General features: G+C 42.2%; 1 protein-coding gene across 5 annotated transcripts in view; it reads right to left on the bottom strand.

The window, feature by feature from the left end:
- The window catches only part of ccdc85cb (coiled-coil domain containing 85C, b), a 58,492-nt gene that overhangs the window by 8,419 nt on the left and 25,043 nt on the right, over window positions 1–25,030 (bottom strand). The window contains exons 3-5 of one of the 5 annotated variants that reach the window (XM_035908695.2): window positions 7,210–7,289; window positions 6,029–6,070; window positions 1,403–1,507 (exon numbers count right to left, since the gene is read on the bottom strand). In XM_035908695.2, the coding sequence (XP_035764588.1) occupies window positions 1,403–1,507; window positions 6,029–6,070; window positions 7,210–7,289 (227 nt within the window). The remainder of the gene's footprint in view (window positions 1–1,402; window positions 1,508–6,028; window positions 6,071–7,209; window positions 7,290–25,030) is intronic. The other 4 variants (XM_006792988.3, XM_006792990.3, XM_006792991.3 and 1 more) reach the window with 4 other exon arrangements.

The raw sequence follows: 25,030 nt of genomic DNA, 5'->3' as shown, positions 1-25,030 counted from the left end.
AAGCATAAAATAATAATCTAAATCTAAACGTTAGCAAAGCGTAGCAGCTAGTTTGCAGGAAAATGTTACTATAACGATCATAGGATGTGTACATACATAAACTATCTCCTCCTTAACAGAACGACAGTTAAGAACAAACTTTGAACAAATATTGTCACACATACTTATTAATATCTATACATTTTTTAGATTTATATTACATCCCAATTCTTATGGATGTAATATAAATCGGGATGTAACATAAATATAAATATGTTCTTTTCTGATATATTATGTACATTTAATCATCTCAATGTTATGTTCATCGCTTGCGTTTGTTCAGCGTACGTCACCCATACATAATTTAACAGTCACCAAAATTGTGACCACTAAATACACAATGAAATGATGAATAAATGAAACAATGAATAAAAAGCGCTGCTGCTAATAATTCTAATTTAACAATACAAAAAACTCTATTTTAATACCAAATTCATGATGCTAAAGCAAAAATATAGTTACATGATGATTTAATCAAATATATCCAACATTTTTATATCCAGCATATTTTTTCACTACACAACACATGCCTGTTAAATGTCTTATTCATAGCACGTCAAAAGTTTGACCTTATTTCATATAAAACTACACTGTAAATATGGGGAACCTACAATTCACAATTTACCTCTGTGTTACAAAATGATCCAGTGATTTAAACAAAAATTATATATATATTTTTTAACACAAGGAAGATTTAGTCTTATGAGTAGCAGCATAGCCTGACTCTGACCTTGCTTAATTGCCAATCCTCTCCTCCTGAAGACATTGGCAGGGTTAAGGGTGGAGGTGGAGTGGAGAGGATTATTATTTTCATAGTGGAATTTGGTTCAAACAAGCTCCAGGGAGGAAGAAAAAGCAGGGACAGGATATGAGGAAGAGCGCTGACTATGCTGAATTTCTATCCTGGTCTCTGCCTTAGTTTCTCTTCTGTCTAAGACTCTGTCTGGATCATCCCCCTTATGCCCCATTTCCTTTCATTCCTTTTCTTCTCCCTCTCTCTTTTTTCTTCTTCCTGTCACGTGTAAGCGAGAGCGAGGTTGCCTGTGGAGGTTTAATTGGAGTGTGAGAAGTAAAGTGAATTAGAGCTGACTTGACTTGATTTTGCCGTGGAGGCACTGGCATAGCGCTCCCTACAATTAAGCATGTGCATGTCTGTGTGCAATTAAGCCCCGTCTCTTTATGTAACCACATCTGCATAAGCAGTCATAGCGCTGACTGATTGCTGTGACTAGTGTCTTAGCGGTTAGTGTGAGCGGGTATTCATCTAAGCGTGTCAGTGTGAATCTTAGTATAGGTGGTTAGCCTTCTCAAAATTTGTGTGTTTGCATATGTGTGCGTGTGTGTCAGTCTTCTCATTACTGACCATGTGCATGGCTTCCTGGCGCTGGGGCAGTGAGGACAGCTGGGACTCTGAGTGGTACAGAGTCATTCCCTTCCTCAGGGCACGAAGGTCACCTGGGTTACACTGCTGGGCACAAACGGTCACAAAACAAACAACAAAGGAAAAAAAAAAGAAAAATAAGACTTCAATGTGAGTTTTACCTAAAATTACCCAAAGAGTGGCTTCACGGCATGCTAATAAATCAAAGTTAATAATCCAAGACAGAGTGCCAACACACAGGGAATCCTGTCAGTTTGTTCACTGTTGACAAAATCAATGTATTTGCCTCTATGAGAGATATTTTAACATAAAAACGGCCACTTTTTACTCAAATACTCAAAATCCTGAGGTACCTGTAAGTACCATCACCAACATTTGATGGAGATTAGCCCAGTTTTGTGCACATAAACAGAGAAAACACTGCCTGTGAAGCAATCTTACATCAATTTGCTCTTGCATCTGTGTCACTAGACGCACAACTACCAGCATCTTTGTTACTACCCAGGTTTTGCCCGTTGGTATTTCCATCCAAGGGGGTTTATTAAAGTGTTTGGCTGTGCCTCCCTCACCATACAAGGCACTTTTCCTCATCATCACTCTCACGCCATTGCTCGTGTGCGGAAGTATCCCGTTTTGCCTTCATTGAGGTTCACTACATAGGGGCAACATGCCTAATATTTGTCCTCATTAGCAGCCAAAGACCACTGGTTCCTGGGGGGCAGTTACCAGCCCAGCTTCGCTCTGCAGGCAGGGACACGGCAAACGCCACTGTTCCTTGTGACATTTCTCGTGTCGCGCACTAGTGTTCCCTCTGTGCGTGGCGCGGTGCATGAACACACGTGATGCCTGGGAGCACTCGGCTATAAATAACCCGTTGAGCTGTGGGTGTGTGTCTATGAATGCCCGGACATTGTGCTGTGTTGTCTGCCTTTGTATTATCTTTGTGTGTGTGTGACGCACTCAGGTGCACGCTCGCACACACAAAGCCACAATCAGCATTCCCCTCGTCGTCCCCGTCCTTTGATATTCCTGCTCCTCTTCTCTCCTCCAACTCAGTATCCTTGTAATGTTCCTCTAACCTTTTCCAGTCCCCCCCCTGGCGCTTCTTGATCTATCCTTTCGGTTTCCATATTCATGCCCTCAATAGTGCATCTTTTTTGACATCTCTATAAGCTTCGTGTCTGGTAACCTTAAATGTCAAAATCAGGAGGGGTGATATAAACGCATAGTTGATCACCTGAATAAGAAGGCTTGCTTACCGATGCAGACCTCTCCCTGAGTCTAGCTTTTCATTTAACCATCACAAATCTCCAACTTTACTTCCCAACCCGACATGACCTTGACCGCTGAGACCAGCAAAGCCATTTGTTTGCCAGACAGCTGAGGACAGTTGGCTCGCTGCAGTCTTCCTGGCTAAAATTCAGGGGCCCTGCATCTTATCCATCCATCACAATGTTCTTGGTGCTGACGGGAAGATGCTGTGGGTGTCTTGCATCGTTTCCTGTTTGAGTTATGAGGGGCAGGGGTGATGCCACGCTGACAAAAGGGTAGGAAGGACAGCGGGATGCTCCTCCAGAGCCGCGATTTAATCAAATACAGGATGGAAACTGTTAAATCAGAGTAACCCGTGCTAGACTGAAATAAGAGGCGTTTCTTATCACAGTTACACCGTTAGACAGTTGCGCTGTACATCATATGCCGGTGCATATGTATCTGAAATCAACGACCTGGTCTTTAAACTCGCTCTTCCATCATTATTGTTGCCTAATTATGCCATGAATGCAAAGCCTGACAGTCATAACATTAAGTGTTTGAGAGTTTGGGGCTTATTGCAGCGACTCAGGGGACGGAGCATCGTCTGACATACAGATCATTACGTGCAGTGTGAATTGAGGAGGAGTGCATGAGTGCTTCACACACTGTAGTGAGTTGACAAAAGATATTTTCTCCACAGGTCTGAGCCTCTCTCAACGACGGCGCAAATTTCTGACATTGGGTGATAAAAGTGCTTTGGGTTGCAAGCTCCCAAATGCAAAGTTTACAAGATGCCTGACTCACCCTGCCCTAAACCAAACAGTATTTACCAAGAGTGAACTTCCGACAACGTCCGGACCAGATTATCTCAACATCGTCCGGAGTTCGTGTGCGAGCTCGACTAGAGACAAGTAACAGCTGGAAGAAATGGGAGAGCTGAGTGGGAGAAAGCCTGAGGAGGATGCGCGTGTCTGAGCATGTCTGAATGTGTGCATCTGAGTGCACACACCTGTTTTTCTAATTGTGTTTACACCTGGGCTGCGTAGGCCCTTGTTAATGTTAATATCCACTGTGGGATCCTGCTGTTAACTCCCTCCACGCTCCCTTTAGTATGGTTAAAATACCTCAGCCAAGCTGGTCTGGAGGGTCAGCATTCCTGCACTAAGAGGCCATTGTTTCCTCTGGTTTCGCTGGGCCGGTTTCATAACACAGGAAGTTAGGCAATACAATCCACTGGGGCAGCTAATCCATTGTAACAATTGAACCTGCTAATATGCACACACGTCATCAGGTAGGATATTATGAAATCTAACTGAATGGTAAACTTCAGTAATTCTTATTTTCACCCAATATTTTACTGTTATCACCCCTGTGTGAAAGTCATGTTTAGTAACAACAACCAGAGATTACAGATTCATATTTTTCAGCTTCAGATTGACAGTCCTTCATTGTTCAGTTGCACTCCAACAACAGTTTCGGCCATGCATAACAGATGCCTGAATCTACCTGGCTTGCCCCCCAGATCTTTAATTATTCAGCCCTCCAGACGTCAACACAAGCTAGGACATGCGTGTGTCATTTATGCACCAAAGCACAACGTAGCATTCATTCACTTAAGTTACCTTGTACCAAACACTGTGCGGAGCAGTTCCAAGGACAGATAAAAGCTTTCTTGCCAAGAAAGGCCACGTACAAGCAAGGGCCACCTGTGTTCATTCATTAGCACGGCATGCTAGCAGCACAGAAAGGAAACCCCTGGACACAGAAGCCACAACCCTGCAAGGCGGTGCATTTAACTTCCCGTGTTCTCGGGAAACCGGCACAATCACAAGGTGAATCATTTCTGTGGTGATGTTTGTCAATGCACTTTACTGTATTACGAAAAGTTGGAGATCAATATCAATATTAGGTTTGTATCGATGATATGAAGTCACAAGCAGAAACCGGTTAGTTTAGCACTACAGGACGAGAGGGAGTGATGGGGACAAAGCTCGTTTGAGTCTGATAACACGCTCTCTCGTGATTTGACCACTGACAAGCAACAGAAGCTATGTGTTGTTTAACTTTTTTTTTAATGGTATAAAACCATGAGATATATTATGTTAATTAGAAGTTCTAAGTGTTAATAATACTGTTATGTTAGCACTTTGAACCACAGACAGTGGCTGCAGCTTTCAGGTCCGGAAAGTAAATCCAAAGTGTTTTTACGGTGGCCCTAAGAGGCCAAACGGACTGCAACTTAAGAAATAAGAAAAATGCTGCAAAAGCACACAAAGTGTTTCTGGGGAGACAATAACCTGACGGACCAGTTACAGGAACCAAAACATGCTAAGTCAGTGTGTTTTAATCTCATGATTCATAAAATACTGATGATGGATTTTTAGGCTAATAGTTAAGCTAACACACTTACCTCTCATCTTTTCTCACAAAACTAATAGTCTCTCAGCAAAATTATTGGCATATTTTGGTTCCTGCAACTAGTCCGTCGGGTTATTGTCTCCCCAGAAACACTTCCCTTGTGCTTTTAGAAATCAGTTTTTTCCCATTTCTGTTTTTGTTTTTCCTATTTCCGTTGTATTTTGTGTGCTTTTGCAGCATTTTTCTTATTGCTGGTGTTTTCTTAGGTTTCAGTCCGTTTGACCTCTCAGTTCCACTGCAGTTTTTGCTTAAAAACAAAATGATTTCAGGTCCTGTAATTTATGTGAAAATGGATTTCTTGTGTAAATACTTTCCAGCTGCGTTTATGGGCTCAGTCGCTCATTTTGGGTCATGAAAATTAAGTGTATTTCGTAAATCCTGGTCCTAATAGGTTTCAAACTGGAGGATTATCGGCGGTATGCTCATTAGCTAACGATTTGATATTGACAAATTCATAGCCGATGAGCAAGTGGTTTGACGGTCAGACCCACCCCTCCTCGTCATATTAGATTTGTTTGTTTAACCAAAGTGGAAATAGTTTCTTCAGAAGCCAGTGGATGATGTCACAGTCCCGATCTTTGCCGCACTCTAGCTAGCGTCTAGCATTTATGCTAAGCTAAAAAACACTACAGGCCGTTGCGTCATAATAACTTAATCCCATCAAGGGAACAAATCATCATATTCCTACCCTTTAAACATTACCACAGAGGTGATTCCTTGTCTGAAAGGCACAACATAAAACATTACTGCAAAGAGTCGCCTTGCCTTGTACAGCTGCTGCTTTGACAGTGTCAACCCTCTACAGAAGAGAAAGCAAGAAGCTCAAAGATGTGAAAAGTCCCACCACCAAACGAGTAAAAAGAGTGAAAGGGCCAAACAGACTGAACCAACCGGCCAGCAGAAGAGCCAACAAACACAGACATCACAGAAAATTACCTTTCTCGTCTGTATTTGCGATAAGCTATAGCGGCTATAAGCCTAGGGAGAGAAAAACATAATGGTGGAAAGGTTTATTATGTTGTTTTGCTCTGTGAGGAGCCGTGAATGACAGCAATGGAAGCAACTGTTTTGCTGATGGATTTAAACACATAAAATTAAGTTAATGTATTTGTTAAATAAAATAAAATAAATCAGTCATTTGAACACATTCATATCCCAACTTCACGTCTGCAGAAAACAACGTGAACAAAAACTATAAGACGGGAGTTCATATTCTATGCTTGGACTGCTGCGAGACAATGTGTAACACTTAACTGTAGCGCGTAAGAGATAATTATGAGGATCGTTTAGGTTTCATGTCAGTGATAACAGCCTACACTCTGCCTACACATGAATCTGCTGGGATATAAGTGGGAAAAAGACTTCAAATTACAGTGTGAAATTCAGCCTCGTCTCTGTGCAACCTGATTTGCATTCAAACGAACCGACTCGCATCATAAAATGATGCGATAAAATTAAAGAGGCCAAATTATAAACTTAAAGCCTGAGCTGTTTTTTTGCCAATATTTAGTCGAACACTTCATGAATCAGATTTCCCCTCACGTGACCAGATTAGTGTGCTTCGGTTTCATCATCTGCTGCTTGTGCTCGACTGGGTAAACACACCTCCGCAGACTGACATGTGACCTTCTGGTGAACCACACCAGCATTCCACACACACACCCCACCCCGTTTTTGCACACACACCCCTCCCTCACCGAGCCCCCCATCCTCCAAATTTGGGAGAAGTCAGAGCAAGGTCAGCTTTGGGGATAAACCCTTTACTCTGTCACTGTCACTTAATGCCTCTTTCCCCTTCTTTTTCCTCCTCTCATCTCTGCTCCCACAGTTCGCCTCGGGGGCTAACATCAGTGCACGCTGCTGAAGCTTACTGACTCCCTATGAATTAAACATGGATAAACATATTCCCCAACTAACAGGGAGCCTGTTGCAAGGGGTAGCTTCACAGAAGCGTTAGGCAACGATTTTATGTCATCGCAGCTTCCTGTCATGTGTTGAGGATGAGTTAAAAAGTCGCACAAGAGGAGTTTAGCGAGGATAGAAGAAAAAACTCAAGTGGGCTAATTGCGGCATGGCACATGTGCCTGTGTGTGTGTGTGTCCTTGTGCAAGCCTCACCTGTGAGAGGAGCTTATTGTTATCGTCTTCCAGTATCCGCACTTTCGTCTCCAGCTGCCTGATGTAGTTGGTGGAAGAATCTGGAGGAGAGATGAAGAGGGAAAAAAGAGAAGAGGAGGAGTGATTAGCATTTCAAAGACCTCAAGCGGAAAACGGGCAGGCAGGGCCACTGAGGCAGAAGGACCACAGAGAGCTCCAAAGGTTGCCGTGCAGTTTGAGATGCACATCAGATCCTTGTGAAAGAGCATTATAATATTAGCTAATATGCTAGCTCTGACACTCAAAGGTCTAAAAATATTAAATTGGCACGAAAAACAAAAGACAAAAGGTACAAATTCTCCCACCTTTTGCATTTTTGCACTATGGATGCAAATGTTGGTATGGGCTTATATCAGGTGACTTACATTGGCAAAAAAATAAAGATGGCATCAGCTTTAAGATGGCTAAACAAATAGTAGTAAAGATTTCATCCCTAATTTTAATTTTTTAGTAATTTTAGTTGTTCCAAGTATTGGTTCTAGGGCTGTGCGATATGACCAAAATCTCATATCCCGATATAGGAACTCTATCGTCTGATAACGACATAAATCACAAAAATGTAACATTTTCTGTAAATTCTGTGAATCTCGGGCAGCTCGACTTGCGTGAAGTGTTTCCAGCTGTGCGTCATGTAGCTGGAGTCGAGTGTTTTAACCGATGCATGAAACGATACATTTTTAGACATAAGTTGTAACGGCCGCAGTTTTCTTTGAGTATTTATTACACGGCGTGCTGCGGGGAAAAACCTGTTCTAACGTTTGAGTCTAAGGTTTATTTTTTAGCACCTGGCGGCTCTTTTTTAATTCTCATCTATAAATAATCTGCTCTTTCACGTGATTCAGTTTATTTTGAAAAGTCTCAGCAGGATCTTGAGCTTTATTGTGAAAGTTTTTTGTGGAACATAAACAAGCGGACACGCAATGGTGTTACCGTGGTTGCTAACCACAACGCATAAAAACAGGCACTTGTCCGTCCTTAGTGTGGTTATATTAAATATAAGAGAAAGAGAGAACTTTAATTAATAATAACTACAGTGACCATCAAAACGATAAAAAATTTGCCGTAAACAGTTTATTTTGCGACACCACAAAACAAACGATAGCGTAAAATGAAACCATAGACGTTTTTATATCGTCATCCGATATATATCGTAATATCGAACAGCCCTAATTGGTTCTATCCCCAAATTCAAGCCTATTGGTCGCTTTGCAAAATAAGTTCTTGCAGCTGATGTCAAAGGTCAAGCACAGTGTTCACGCTGACCCATTTTTTGACCCCATACTCGACCGCTTTTTCCTTTCCCTACTTGGTGCACATTTCTCCTGTTCTCTGTATGAAAGAGAGTCAACTGACATATTTGAGATTCGTCACAGAACTGTCTGTAATCTGCACATCTGACGGTCTAACTGCAGCCTAATTACCCCACAGAGGTTTACACAACCAAGGTTGATCCCGATGAAGCGGCACTCTGTGCTGACTTGAATCAACTTTCCCGAGTTCAAATCAGGGACGGGAGCTGATGTGAAGCGCGGAGGTACAGTTAGACTGCAGGTGCCAGGGAGCCTGTTATCTACAAAGGCATGTTTAATTTACAGAGAGAGATCAAAGCCGAGTTACGCACAGGAGCCGCGCTCTGGTAGCTACTCGGGAGCACAACACTGCACGCGCGGCTTTATTTTGTTTTGTTTTCTAAGTGGAATTACAGAGAGGCTGAGAGCGGCGACGGCGGGGAAGCTGCTGATGAAAATGATGGGTTGAGGTTTAACAAGATGCACATGAGGACTCGCAGCTGCAGGGTGCCGCACACGCAAATGAAACAAAGCTTCTCGCATCTGTTTGGCAACTCTCGTCTTAGTTTGCCTCGACTTAAATGACCCTCACAAGTCCGACACGCATTTAAGCAAGTCGACAAGCGCTTTGCAAGCAGGGGGCACCACTGTTCACAAATCAGCCCACTCGAACGCCAACCTGGATTCAGCAGGTTTGCAGTTACATGCACACAGCCACAGATGCTATCAGTTTCAGACATACTTTATGCAAACAGCAGGAGGTTTCTAAACACGTCAGACAGCATGCACACTCAGCTGTCTGCAGATCCATGAAGTTTTGGTCAAGCTTATGCTGGTGTCCTAAATCTACCTTACATTATAGATGCAGAACTGAATCTGGAGCCTTTAAGTGTTCTCATGTCAGAATAGAATAGAATAGAATAGAATAGAATAATCCTTTAATTGTCCCACAAGGGGAAATTTGGTTGTAACAGCAGCCAAAAAGACAAATATACAAACAAACAGTACACAGGACACGGAACAGATACATACACAATTTTTCTTACATATTTACAGTGGGGCAAAAAAGTATTTAGTCAGCCACCGATTGTGCAAGTTCCCCCACTTAAAATGATGACAGAGGTCAGTAATTTGCACCAGAGGTACACTTCAACTGTGAGAGACAGAATGTGAAAAAAAAATCCATGAATTCACATGGTAGGATTTGTAAAGAATTTATTCGTAAATCAGGGTGGAAAATAAGTATTTGGTCACCTCAAACAAGGAAAATCCCTGGCTCTCACAGACCTGTAACGTCTTCTGTAAGAAGCTTTTCTGTCCCCCACTCGTTACCTGTATGAATGGCACCTGTTTGACCTCATCATCTGTATAAAAGACACCTGTCCACAGCCTCAACCAGTCAGACTCCAAACTCCGCCATGGCCAAGACCAAAGAGCTTTCGAAGGACACCAGGAAAAGAATTGTAGACCTGCACCAGACTGGGAAGAGTGAATCTACAATAGGCAAGCAGCTTGGTGTGAAAAAATCAACTGTGGGAGCAATCATCAGAAAATGGAAGACATACAAGACCACTGATAATCTCCCTCGATCTGGGGCTCCACGCAAGATCTCATCCCGTGGGGTCAAAATGATCATGAGAACGGTGAGCAAAGATCCCAGAACCACACGGGGGGACCTGGTGAATGACCTGCAGAGAGCTGGGACCAAAGTAACAAAGGTCACCATCAGTAACACACTACAACGGCAGGGAATCAAATCCCGCAGTGCCAGACGTGTTCCGCTGCTGAAGCCAGTGCATGTCCAGGCCCGTCTGAAGTTTGCCAGAGAGCACATGGATGATACAGCAGAGGATTGGGAGAATGTCATGTGGTCAGATGAAACCAAAGTAGAACTTTTTGGTATAAACTCAACTCGTCGTGTTTGGAGGAAGAAGAATACTGAGTTGCATCCCAAGAACACCATACCTACTGTGAAGCATGGGGGTGGAAACATCATGCTATGGGGCTGTTTTTCTGCCAAGGGGACAGGACGACTGATCCGTGTTAAGGACAGAATGAATGGGACCAAGTATCGTGAGATTTTGAGCCAAAACCTCCTTCCATCAGTGAGAACTTTGAAGATGAAACGAGGCTGGGTCTTCCAACATGACAATGATCCAAAACACACCGCCCGGGCAACAAAGGAGTGGCTCCGTAAGAAGCATTTGAAAGTCCTGGAGTGGCCTAGCCAGTCTCCAGACCTCAACCCCATAGAAAATCTGTGGCGGGAGTTGAAAGTCCGTGTTGCTCGGCGACAGCCCCAAAACATCACTGCTCTTGAGAAGATCTGCATGGAGGAATGGGCCAAAATACCAGCTACTGTGTGTGCAAACCTGGTAAAGACCTATAGTAAACGTTTGACCTCTGTTATTGCCAACAAAGGTTATGTTACAAAGTATTGAGTTGTATTTTTGTTATTGACCAAATACTTATTTTCCACCCTGATTTACGAATAAATTCTTTACAAATCCTACCATGTGAATTCATGGATTTTTTTTTTCACATTCTGTCTCTCACAGTTGAAGTGTACCTCTGGTGCAAATTACTGACCTCTGTCATCATTTTAAGTGGGGGAACTTGCACAATCGGTGGCTGACTAAATACTTTTTTGCCCCACTGTACATTAAGGACAATGGTTACTATAAACAGAGTACTGTACAGTTATTAAATTAAATAAAAATAATTACAGGTAAGAGGCAAACCAGGTTGTAGTGTGAACTGGTTAATTAACTAACTTATTGCAGTTACAGCATTGATGTAAACATCTATGTTTGTTGGGAGCAGTTCAGATTGTACAGTCTGACAGCTGCAGGGAGGAAGGACCTGCGGAAACGCTCCTTCATGCATCGAGGATGCAGCAGTCTGTCACTGAAGGAGCTCTGCAGCAACATCTACATGCATGGGGTGGGAGACTCTGTCCATCAGAGATGTTATTTTGGCCAGAGTCCTTCTGTCTCCCACCACCTGTACTGGGTCCAGGGTGCATCCCAGAACAATTGGTGCTCTGTATTAAATGCACTTTACCAGAACAGCAGTGGTAAAGCCCTGTTGTCTTTCATTCAACTACTTCTTTTATCTTCTTTTGCATCATTTTTCTTTGTGTAATAATGTAAAACAATTCCCTATTTTAAAACCCACGGGATCATCGATCTTTTTCCCACAACTTGAAAGCAGACAGAGCCAAGTCCAATCGGTCTAACCCCATCACTTTTTTTTGTTAAGAAGGGCCAGTGCAGACAACACTTGTTAGCCAGTGACTGGACACCTACAGGAGGCCACAGTGGGACGCTGGCCAGATCTGGTAATCCTCTCTTACTGCCTTGTGACACTCTAATCTGTATTCATCTGCTTGCCTGACCTGCAGCCAGATCTCAAGCTGATTAGGATGAAGGTTCCTCAGCGTTCAGTCAGCAAACAACAAACGAAGAAGACTCTGAAAGGGGGAGGGTGGGGGGCAGAAAATGGATGTTAACTGCTGCTTTTCTCCCCCAGTGTTGTGTATGTTGAGATTATTCACAGGGATTAAGATTAAACCATCAGTGTTCGAACAAACTCGCATTTTTTATCTTCTTAAGACCAAATAAATAACAATAAGATGTAAAGATGTACAGTCGAAGGTAAATATTGATGCGGTTTTCCGTTTTAACTAGAAAAACAAAACAAGAACAGAATTGGCCCTAAGTGATGGGCTCCACAGACGCGAGCATGAACAGCTTCTTCACACACCACAGCACCATCCCTCCCCTGCTACTCCCCACAAGCCTTTGATGTGTTATAGGGGGCTAAATCTCAAAGTGCATCCCTTCAGCATCACGCACGGCATGATTAAGTTGTCTTTCTCAAATATGTGCAGATCTGCTGTGAGAACATTCACAAGAACACACACACACACACAGAGTGCTCGTGCTCAGAGCTGCAGGGATCTGCTCGTGGATCCAGCCGTCACCCTCTCTCTTTAACACCCGGCTCCGGAGTCATCCTGGTGGGAGAAGGGTCAGGCAATTAAACTGTTCCCTGGCTCCCCTGCCACTCCTTCATCCTTTTATCCCCGCAGCCCCTCCAGCAACACATCCTCCTGCATCACTCGTCCACAAGGAAACGCTACAGATCATACAGAGATCACACAGCCGAGCCAAAATAACCGCCTCTCAACTCTCAGCTCGGTGCATCTGCTCTTTCATGCACACACAGCCCAACAAACACAGGATCATGGGAGAGGCTGTTATTATTTATGCACAGCCTGAATGCAATCTTAAACAGGTGAATAAGCGAGTAGAAGATGCTGTGAAGCAGTGAAATATTTCCAACTAGGCTGTAAACAATGCAGCATGAGAACGCTGGAGGCCCTGAGAGGGCGAGGAAAACCCGGCCTTTACGTGAGCTATTTTTATATCTGTGCTACTGTTGTTTACCCGCTGAGCTGAGCTGACGTGAGACTGTATATATCTGTGCGCGCGCCGGACAAAAGGTGACGCAGACGGCGGCACGAGTCCATCCCCCTTTTCAGCGCGTCGCTTTTTATCACGTCAGTGCCACTGTGACCCACTTCCAGCAGCCACTCCCCTCCTTACCTCCACTCCCACTTTTCCCTCCATTTTACTACATCCCATTACTTTAACGACTTTCTCCATTACAGCTCTTTTGCTGCTCTGGCAGAAAAAAAGGGCAGTTTTGAAGAGACTGACCTGATATTATGTCACAACAATAAAAACACATATGAGGCCGTTAATCTGACTGAAAATAGAGTTACAAAAAGTTGTTTTGACCCCGTTTTAAAAGGGTCTGGGCTCCACTAGCTCCCGTTTGGTTGCTACAAGGCTCCAAGCAGCCTATGCCCATCTGTCTATAACAGCCCATCTTGCTGTCTTTGCTGCACGCCGCTAGCAGAGAAAAATATCTGCGAGCCAAATCACAAGTGAAACAAGTGTGGAATTTAATACTGCACAAGACAGTGTATGTGTTACAACAGCGGTCACCAACCTTTTTTGCGCCACGGACCGGTTTATGCCCGACAATATTTTCACGGACTGGCCTTTAAGGTGTCGCGGATAAATACAACAAAATAAAACTAGTACCGGTACCGAAAAAAAGAAGATTTATTCATAACACACGTGAAAAGACCCAGGAAAACCGAGTAAATGATAAAAACGATAACATAATAACGCTGAAAACCGATAAAAACCCTGAAAACTACACATTTCACACCTGAGCCTCAACTCTCGCGGCCCGGTACCGAACGACTCACGGACCAATACCGGTCCGAGGCCCGGAGGTTGGGGACCGCTGTGTTATAGTATGAACTCTAATGCACTGTAACATTTCATAGTATGAAATTTAATGCATAATGTCTATTAAGTGTTAAATGGACTTCTGTCGCCATAAAAAAAAACATAAAGACCTTTAAAATAATTTAAATGTTGGAACCTCTGAGGCTGAAACCTGCAGCCAGTGCACTCGTGCCAAAAACTGCAGTTCTTCAAATAGCTGCTTGAAGGCGTCTCCAAATACAAGTCACTCGAGCATAGACTCCTTATGTTTAAAGACCAACTTTACAGCACAAATAAACAAGTTTATTAACTTTTTATACAAGTTTGTAAAACTTTTAAACTCTAAGAAAAAAGGTGTTGCATTTTTCTCCTTTTGCAACAACAGTATGTTGGTCAATGTTAGCCATTTAATGATATATTAAGGCTTAAATTGTTAGTTGTTTGGCCACTTTGAGCAACAGTTAAACAGGTCGCTACCAGAAGACATCTAAGAAGCTGGCTGTCCACTTCAGTCAGTATGTGATTTTAACCCTTTAAGACCTACCATAGAACCAAGTCCGCCAGAGCTCACTTTATATTTTTACATGCTGGGGAGCCATTTTTGGGAGCATTTCAAGTTGCTATACATCAATACAACTGTTATAGCCCATATCTTAATAATATGCATGCATTAAGTCCATAGTAACTACATTTATGGCAAAAAAGTGCAATAAACTACAAAAAAATTGAAAATCATTTTTGTTTTTTTAACATATATTTCTAGTTAGAGAAATTTAAGAGGCTTATCCCTCAAAACTGTAAATACAAAAAAGTTGCACAAAATAGTTTCCCACCACAGGAAATTTATTTTGAGTGTCTTCATAGTTTTATTTTTGAAATACAGCAATTTTTATATACTGCAGGAAAAACGAAAACAATCCTATGATGCAAATTTGCAAAGTAAACAGCATGTGCATCAAAATAAACTATTTCCAGCAGTGCAATTTGACTTCTAAGCATCCCAGCAACTATTCAGAAAAGTCATACATGACTTATAAAAACACCAGTATAGGCTTTTAAGGCCTACAAGTAAAAAACTACATTTTGCGCGAAAATGATGTCACTTCCGGTTTCGGACAAGAAATGGTGGACATGCGATCGTTCACGCTGACGTCTGTTTCAATGTGGGAAGTGTTCCAAACAGCTGATCGGATCGGCAAAGCGTGTTTCTGGAATATTATGTTTTTGTTGCTGCAAGCGCTTTTATGCAATTTTTGCAAAGCCATATGTGGAAGGAAACCGTGACCGAGGACAAGCTGATGGCATAAGATGTAAGTACAACTCCTCCGGTTTCATATGCAAAAAAAATTATTGCGCTAGCTTACGTGGTTGCAGCGCTACAGGCATTTAAAAATAGTTACGCAAAACGGAGCGTGTCTGCTCCGACCGGCTTTAAAGGGTTAACTTAAGCTAAGCAGCTAACTAATAAAGCTAATGCTAGCTAACAATTACGCCAAACCTTTTGTCCAATTGTGGCACTTCTGGTTTAGAAACAAATAAATAAAAACAAACAAAAACAAGTTAGCAACAGCCAACTTTAGGCTTCATAGCAAAAGTCCACAAACCAATGGGTGATGTTAATGTCTGTGTCCATCTTTTATATACAGTCTGAGTTTTAAGACTTTTTGGTAAGTGTGAGATTTTGTACGTTACACTGCTGATTAGCAGGACAAGGTGGGAACATCGCAGCATTTCACAATACAAACAAATGTGAACCCTCTCGTAAAACCGTGCTCCGCCGCGCTACAACTGGCCAAACCTCCAGAGAGTTCCTTTAGTTTCTGTTTGAGTACTCTTATCTTCCAGGATGATTTATACAGCCTGCACTGAATCTCCTCATAATGATAATGTATCATCCACAAGAAATGGCAGAATTAGTGTCACTGTGATGGATAGCGTATGTATAATATCATTCTCCTCCTTAAATTTGTAGCCTGCTTTTCCATCTCTTTATTAGTTCTTTTTCTCTGTTACACCCTCGGTGCATATGTTTCAAACCCGAGTGGAACAAAAGGTACGCCTGATGTTATCGGAGGTCACGGCAGAAGAGGGGGTTGCAACAATTATAATGACGAGTCTTAAATTTAGACCACACATATACATTTATACTCGACATTGGGCAGATAGTGGCGGGAATATAACAAAAACCAGCCCACGAGGTCTTTGTTACATCAAAGTAGCTTTGGTAAAACAGTATGGTTAAAAAGGACCAGGCTTTGGAATCCCCTTATGTTTTCAAGTCAGATCCCAGGGCTGTTTAGAAAGCCTGCAGTGCATTGAAATCACTCTGCTTTTATTATTCCTGGCTCGGCTCTGGCTTTCATCTCCTATTCACAGCTGTATCTCAGTGTTTTAGTGCAGAGACATGTATATTCTCTCAGCGACGTGCGTGTCTGTGTGTGTGTAGCGTGTATGAGTGCTTATGCACAACATTTTGAAGACGGGGAATGCATGTGGGCTGTATGGGTGTCTAAGCTGACAGTGTGAGCTCATGTGGGAGGGTGAAAGAATGAGTGAGAGGGTTCGTGCGAGAAAGGGGATTTTTTTTTAACCCATCTGTGATACATATATATATATAAATATATATATGTATGTGTGTGTGTGTGTGTGTGTGTGTGTGTGTGTACATGTGTTCAAGGCGGGAATAGGTTGGGTCAATTACCTCAAGATGTTGAAGAAAGTGAAACAGTATGGACTGTTTCTGCTTTTTTTCTCTACACTTACACCCGAGTCAGTGGTCAAATCAGTTCCACTGGTTACATAAAGCTTAAATCGTTATACTAAAATAGCTCTATTAACTGGCAACTTTTAAAATCTCAGTTTGGAACGAGCCGTATTCATGCTGGGAATCTGAAAGAGGTCCACCTTAAAAGCTGAAAAAGAGGAAAGGCAGAGAGGGAAGAGAATCAAAGACATGGAGAGACGCCACTCCCTCCAGCCAGCAGTCAGAGCAGCAGTAAACATTTAAATGTAATGTTTGTCTAAGTAGCTGCAAAAGTAATTCCTTGAATTATTGTTCCATCACTTTATTGCTTTTGTAAAAACCCATTAATTGCTGAACTTACCCTTAAACCCAGTGAGGATGGAGCTTACAGGAGTGCGTCACCATAAGGTGTGTGAAGTACAGTCACCACCTCGAGTTACGGTGTTGTAACTGTTGGAAATGCATTGCTTGCATAACATGCCGCATTAAAAGTGGCTTTTCAAGCACCTTCAGCTGCTCTTAAACAGTGTGCACAAATTAAGATGCTAAATTTTAATTTGTGAATACAGATTAGCCTCCATTTGCGTTGCCAGGTGCAAATTTGCATCAACTCAGTTGATTACATAGGCTTTGTATGAAATCAAGAATAATAAAAACAGGCTTGGTGTGAAGGCACCATTAATGCTAGCCCATATCAAGCTACACACCCGTTCACCACAGTCTCTTCTCATAATGCAGCTTCTGGCTTAATAAATGGTGTATCTGTCGTGACTGATGCTCTCACTTTTCTGCGATGGGATCTCGCTGCCTCCAACTTTCCATGTAGCACTTGAACGGTGAGGAGTGCAGCATGACTGATAGAGCATTTTTAAGAGTGATACCAGTGGCTATATTTGTTGATTAAAAAAGAAAATGTAAAAAATTGTGAAATTAACTTTTTTTCCAGTTTTGGTTTCCAAACATTAAGATAGCAAAGATGACAAACAGACGGTATTTTCATTTCACAGCGTTGCTTTCTTTTCCCCTTGATGTTGCAAGTCTAACAAACCTCCGCCCTTGTGTAAAAATGAAACTTTCATGAAACATTCATTGCCCAGTTCATCAAGATGATGGAAAGGGAAACTGTGTTCAACAAACAAAGAGAAACAAAAAGGAAAAGTATTCAGTAGGGCTGCCACGATTAGTCGACTATCAAAATCGTCGACGACTGATTTAATAGTCAATGCGTCGTTTGAAGCTTTGTAAGATCACAAAAGACGCAGGAATAAGTAGTAGGATTTAAGAGTGTAATAACGGACTGAAACAGAAGATGGCAGCACTGCATGTACAAGGATGCCAGCTGCCGTTAAACCCCGAAGAAGAAGAAGCTGTGTCCCAGAATTCATAGCGCAGCCCAGCTCAGTTTCCAACAATGGCGGCAGCTAGTTAGTTTTAATATTACTCTTATTCTTCTTTCTGGGTCACAAAATAAACGTTGAACATATTTTCAGGCGAGAATGTAGCTGTGTAAACCTCAAATATCTGCTCAGTTTATCAAGACACCACATATTTTCAAAAGCGCTCCGACGTTTTCGGAGACGTCTGTTAGCCACTAGCTCGATAGCTAGCCGGGGGCTAGGCTAACTAGAGCCGGCAAATCGTTTTCAAACCCCCGCTGTCTTCCGCTACTCGGGTTAAACATGATATATAAGTCACTTAGATAACTTAAAAATGTTATTGTTTGGCCTTTTTTTGTATTTTATTTGTTCCTGAGTAAATCGGTTTGGCTGAGATTAAAGTTATAGTTTTTACACAGCTGAATAAACGTCAAGCAGACAGCTGATTATCAGAAGTGTGAGATGCTCCAGAATATACTCCGGTGTCCTGTTATATTTTAGATAGCAAGGAGTTTATTAAATTTCACCGAAACAACCTGCAGATTTCATTAAAATTTAATAAACTATCATCTTGTCTTTATTTTTAGTTAGCACAGACCTTAAACACTCAAAGCTGTAAGCTAATGATAGTTATATAAGAGCAGATGCTGCTGGTGCAATAAGCTGTACGTTTTACGTCCAATGGATGATGATCTGATTAGTCGACTAATCGCAAAAATAATCGGTGACTAGTCGACTATCAAAATAATCGTTTGTGGCAGCCCTAGTATTTAGTGACAATTGCCTGCAGAGCCTTTCTGTGCTCCATAATGTAGACATGGCTGTGTACTGTCAGCTCAACGAGATGTTAAATTCAGGCAGATTAGTTGGGAAAATCCTTCCCTAAGGAGACTGGTTAGAATGGTCAGGAATGTCAGATTGAAGATGGAAAAGTTGAGCTATAAGAGTTATGTCCAAGAAAGAATTTTTGATTACTGATGTGCATTTGTGTCAAAAGTGAAGAAATCTTCTTTAAATGTTTGAGATTTATTTATTTTTTCCTGTGACATTTTAGCCCGGAGTGGCTGAGGAACCCAAAGAAACAGGGTTTCAGGCTTTCCTTTCTAGATGAACAGTTTTAATTTATCAATTACGTTTATAAAAACTGCAAAAAAAACGAGCTAATATTTCATGTGCTGCATTCTGCAATCCACAAATACAGGCATGCACTTGGCCAGTTAGTTCCTTTGCTTGGATGCACTGTAATCGGTCATAGCCAGGGCAAACTGGCCAGGAGAACAGAGAAGAACAAGTTAAGTGGGCAACCATGCTGCATTAATGAGGGGGATGGCAAAACCTGGCAACCCAACCACGTAAACCACAGGCTCCTGGAAGGTCTTCAAAGCCTCGACTGGCTCATCAGCCGGCGGGGAGCTAACCCCATCTGACAAGACATGGCACCCACTCCAAGGGAGCGAGAGCGCCTCACCTCCCCACGCACTCTCCCGTGCGCGAGTCCGTGCATGCGTACATGGGAGAATGTGCTGCGGAGAGAAGCAAGAAACAAAACCAAACACCGACAGCTCAGCGCGGCTTCAGCGCAGAGAGAAACTACTAGAGGAGGTTTCTGCCTCGGGGAGTTTTGGGTGGCATAAATATTTCACGCACTTTGGTGTATCACATGAATAAGTTGGCCTTATGAAGCATTGTGCGGGCATGCAGTGGAAAGTAGACAGTTGAATGGATGTAAAGTGCACCTTGGACCTTGACCACAATAAAAATAGTGAATAAACAAGCTTTGTGTTCTCGGTTTAAGAGTAACAGCAGGTCTTCCTCTCTGCTAAGCATCAACTTTCAGGTCTTGTGAAGAGAGAAATGAATTACATCTGACCATCAGTAAATTAAATCGGCAATTACAAGGTTAATATTTGGTTTGCACGCCGTTTTCTGGACAGTTTTTTTCCTATGGAAGATGGGTTTTGGTTCAGTGTCCCATCCTGACAGAAAAACAAAATAAAAAATTGTAAATAAATCTTCCAGTCACATGTCTAATAGTGAAAGCACCAAATCACAGCAGAATACAGCATCCCTTTTCTCTGATTTCAAAATAAAGACCAAAACTTTCAAAATCAAGTTTTTCAAAGTAAAACATAAAAATATTTGTGTGTTAAAAGAAGGACACATGGAAAGGCCGGCCCTCTGAACCTTGTTAAAAACAAGTTTGGAGAGGATTGAAGGAAAGTGGGACACCCAAACTGCTCTTCAATTACACTAACAGGCTTCTGTCAGTTGGAAATGTCCTCTCAGTCCAGAAGTCTAACCACATTACAAAATAGGCTTTCCACTCGTTTCCTGCTTCTTGCATCCTCATTTGGCCTCACATTTTCCAGAGCAGATCAATCTGTCTGGATAAACAAACGGATGCTGGCATCGAATCCCTATTTACTTTGTTCAATTCCCCACGGTACTCATATCCTGTTATGCATCTAATCATGACAATTTCAGACATTCACAGTTACGCACAGGTCAGCTGGGGCTCTTCATAATGTCAGAGGTTATTCGCTTCCATTGAGTGGAAATTGAAAACTAATTCTCTGACGTCCAACGATCGATCGCTCCGTCTGCTTCGACGGTGGCAGAGAAAGAGGGAGAGAAGCCCAATTTATTTATAGGTGCTCCAACAGACAGCGACGCTGACGCGCGCCTTGTTCCCGTCGCACATCCTGCCCGACAAAGCGATGCCTCCCTCCGCTGTCTCCTCAGCTCGTCATCACCGCCCTTGCAGGGTCAGCGGATGCCTTTGCACGTCTGCACCTACGGGCTGAAAACACGGCTGCAATACAGTACGTGTGATATCCGTGTGCGTCACTGATTACGTGCACGGTATGAGGCCACGCATTAATGCACAGACATTTTTGTATGTTTTTTATGGGAGATCTCCAGGGTGACTGCTTGCAAGGCTGTCGAAAATCAATACATATGGTTTAGCGCTTGCATTGCTTAAGTGCTACACAGTACTAGGCCACTTCTCAGACTACTGCCCCATGCCCTTAATCTTTTGATTAGGCTAAAAGAAAGGCAATCAGGCAGCTAGTTGAGTTCAATCCTGTGCAATCAAAGCTGTGGGCTTAATTTAGCCCGCACCCTTACTGTCCATGTGTGTGTGTGTGAGATGGCTATTTACTGCGAGACAAAACAGAAGATTAGCGACATTTTGTAGATGGATTAGCTGGTAGCTATTGTTTGCCTTCAGATTGCCGTCCCGAAACCCTTCAGCCTACAGCACAGCGTGTAAGTTCTGTTATTTAGCAGATAACCCTTTTTAAAATCATCCTTTACCCCTTGGTTTACTGGCCGATCAAGGTCAGGAGCCAAACTACAAGATAAATGGACATTAAAAGCGCTCCAGTGCTAATTTAAGAAGCTGTCAAGGGCTCGCTAAAGCTTTCAGCGGTGAGCCATATATTCTGTTCAGTCTATGCTGATTCCAAGAGGACCAAAAAAGGCTTTACCGATATCTCACGCTCGGCAGCACTCAAGGCCCTCGACAATGAAGGTCAAGGGTCATAACTCTTGACTGACTCGGGGACGGGACGCGTCATTCCTCTAGATCAGCAACCGTTTTCTGCTGGCGCAGAAGAAGACGATGGTGGAATTAGTGCGTTTCTGTGTATTTATTTTAAATAACAGCACACAAAACTGCACAATCCCCTTTGTCTGAATACATTCCAGTACAATGCAGCCATTTAGATGGGATGATTTGTTCGGGGGATTAGGAGTGCTTTATGAATATTTACTTGTTGAGTTAAATCATGTTTTAGCCAACAAAATAAAATGAAAAAAAAAAAGAACATTTTGGAAATGTCAGCAAAAACAACAATTTAACTCGTGAGTCTGGACGACAGATTCAAAGATATGTTGCCTGTAAACATGTGGATGTCATCAACGTGAAACCCCACAGTGCCCACGGAAGGCTTTGCAGAAGAGGCTTAAGAGATGGCTGGCTTTACCTCGCACAACCCACAACCCACCGCAGTGTGTAAACAAACACCAGAGGGCATTGTGGGTAGAGAACGTCCCCCCAGAGCCCACGGCCCTATTTAACCTCATTCCTCTCCCGTTACCACGGTTTCACCACCGCAAACCCAATAGCAGCCTCATTTGCATAAATCTGCATTCTTTTAAAAGCCTGTCTGACTGACTGCTGAGCTGGCAAAGGTTGTGCTTATGTAAGCAGAGTCTAAGAGTAGCAGTTAGATGGTAAATACAGGGGACGTTCAACACTGAAACCCCTTTATTATCGGCCTCTGAAAATCCCATCTCCCGTGTGGGTTCTGATGCAATCCGCAAAGCGGGGCTTTTTCTTCCAATCCTGTGAAAATAACATTTCCAGTGACATCATACGGAGGTTTCATTACTGTTGATGCCAATATCAACCGCCAGTGATTTCATTCTAATGTAAATCGGAGAAAACAAACAGAAAAAAAATGGAGGGCAAGATTCAGCTTGTGACTGCGCTATTTAATCTATGAGCTGACAACATCTGTCTTGCTATGTGTCGACATGGACGGTATTTATGTCGACTACATCTCAAAACAAAGATAACATGTGACAACATGAAGGAAATCCCGAAAATGACTTTGCATAAGAATAAAAGTAAGAAGGGGTGAGTTAACTTAATGCAGAGTCGTATAGGTGCAGCTCTCACTGCTGCCGGTGCGAGGACAGAAAGAGAAGCAAGAAAGTTTGTTCAACACTTACGGTTTAGGGTCTGGTCAGAAAAAGTTTTCGACCAATATATGGGTCCTATCAGTCGACATTAGAGACGGGGAAACACTAGAGGTGGGAATCACCATACATCCCACGATACGATATTATCACAATACTTAACGCACGATACTACGGAGCCCCGCAGGGGACATGGGAGAAAAAAAAAATTAAGACGGACTTTTGCGAGATCTCGCAAAACAAACTCGGGATCTCGCAAAAGTTTTAGCCGCATTCTTCCCATTAGCTCGAAGCTAACGGGAGGTCGAGACCTACTACAGCCGGGAGGAACACCGCTTTCCCGGCACATCGTGCCTCGACCTCTCGGTCGGCTTCAAGCCAGCGTCCGAAGAATGCGGCTAAAACGTTTGCGAGATCTCGCAAAACTTTTGCAAGATCCCAAGTTAGTTTTGCGAGATCTCGCAAAACTTTTGCGAGATCCCAAGTTAGTTTTGCGAGATCTCGCAAAAGTCCGTCTTAATTTTTTTTTCTCCCATGTCCCCTGCGGGGCTCCGTACGATACGATATTATTGCAATTTTTAAAAATATTTTGCGATATTCATATTCTGTACATAAAGGTAAACTTTATCAATATTCATTTTATCTAATATCAAAGTCTCACACTCAGTCTTTCTCTCATTTCAGTTTTATTGTTGACAAACTGAACGGTTTGTATTACAGTCTAGTCCAACTTAACTGAATCAACCATCTGGTACAATTATAGCTATTCTGAACAATGCAATTTATGAAAATTAAAGTTTTACACTTAATTAAAATAAAACATGTCTTAAATTAAAATAAGTAAACTGTCATGTTTATTGCTGCCAAAAAAAAGTTAAACACATTTGGACAGTGAAGGAATGTCAGGATTCTTGCTCAGAAACAGGATCAACATGCTCTGAAATCAGAGCACAAAAACCTTTTTCTGTAACAAAATATCGATTTCTGCTGTCCCTGTATCGATACATTATTAGCAAACAAAATATCACGATGCTACACAGTATCGATTTTTTCCCCCACCCCTAGGAAACACCACTCAAACTTTTTATGAGTGTTAACGTTGCATCGTTTGTTCACCAGAGGACACTCTGCAAAGTCAGCTCGCAACACCGCAAACATCAACCAGCTGATTCGAGTAGTCACTGACGGCATCAAAGTCATCCATGACTTCCTGCGATCAAAAAACTAAATTATTTTTAAACTTATACTTTTTTAGGCATGTATCGATATTAGGGATGCAACGATACCAATTTTTTCAAACCGATACAATACCGATACTTGGATCTGAGTACTTGCCGATACAGAGTACAAAAACCGATACTTCTACCACACACACACACACACACAAATGCAATGAATTGGAAGACAGGTTTTATTTTATTCTCTGCCGATAAAAAATAAAATCGTAATAAAAAATGACCACAAAAAAAATTTCAAGTGAAAAATAAGCACTTCTGTTAAATTATTGCAGAGTATCCACATTGTAATTTAACAAAATATCACTGAACTATTGGCACTGTCTCGAGCTTTCAGAAAAATAAATAAACACTTCTGTTTGTTTTATTTTATTCTCTGCCGATAAAAAACAAAATCTTAATAAAAATGACCACAAAAAAAAATTAAAAAATTTTCTTCGCTTTTCCAAAACCTGAGTTAAAGTTGGCTGTTCCGGTCCACACTGCTGACATTTTGTTTAGCCTAGCTACAGCAGCCTCCAGTTTCTCAATTTTTATCTGGAGCCGCCAGTCTCACTCGCCTAACCCTGTGCCTGTTTTATGTCCCCCTAGTGGCCAATCTAAAAAACTACAACAGAAATGACAAGCCACCCTCTGATTGATGAAATAAGTTGGTATCGGTTCATGGTATCGGTTAACTTTTACGAGTATGAGTACACACACATTTTACAGTATCGGCCCCAATACCCGATACCAGTATCGGTATCGGTGCATCCCTAATCGATATCGGTCTTAAACATCCTACATCAGTCGGGCTCCATTTCTAATTGCACAACTAGTCGAGAGTTTTGTAACAGCACAAGGACAATTCTCACAAACGAACATAAAAGCCTGTCCATGCGCTGGAGTCATCTGGAGATGCACCAAAAGGGGCTATTGGCACAGAAACTGCCACAAAGAGAAAAAAGGTCTTATGTAAGAGCTGTTCAGATAGACAGTATCTCATCCAAACCACAGCTTAAAATTGGATTGATGCTGGATCCGAGTTCGCTCCCATAACAGCGATTTGAGAAACGGTGAAGCTAAGCGAAGGCGACAGCACTTATACTCTGCAGTCGTCAGGAAAGAGGGCCATTAGAAAGGAAAC

Source organism: Neolamprologus brichardi, chromosome 15 (genome assembly GCF_056152115.1).
Source record: "Neolamprologus brichardi isolate AB-2024 chromosome 15, ASM5615211v1, whole genome shotgun sequence".
In the NCBI taxonomy this organism is placed as follows: Eukaryota; Metazoa; Chordata; class Actinopteri; order Cichliformes; family Cichlidae; genus Neolamprologus; species Neolamprologus brichardi.
Note: the sequence above shows the minus strand (reverse complement) of the source record. Positions and strands in the feature narration are given on the sequence as shown.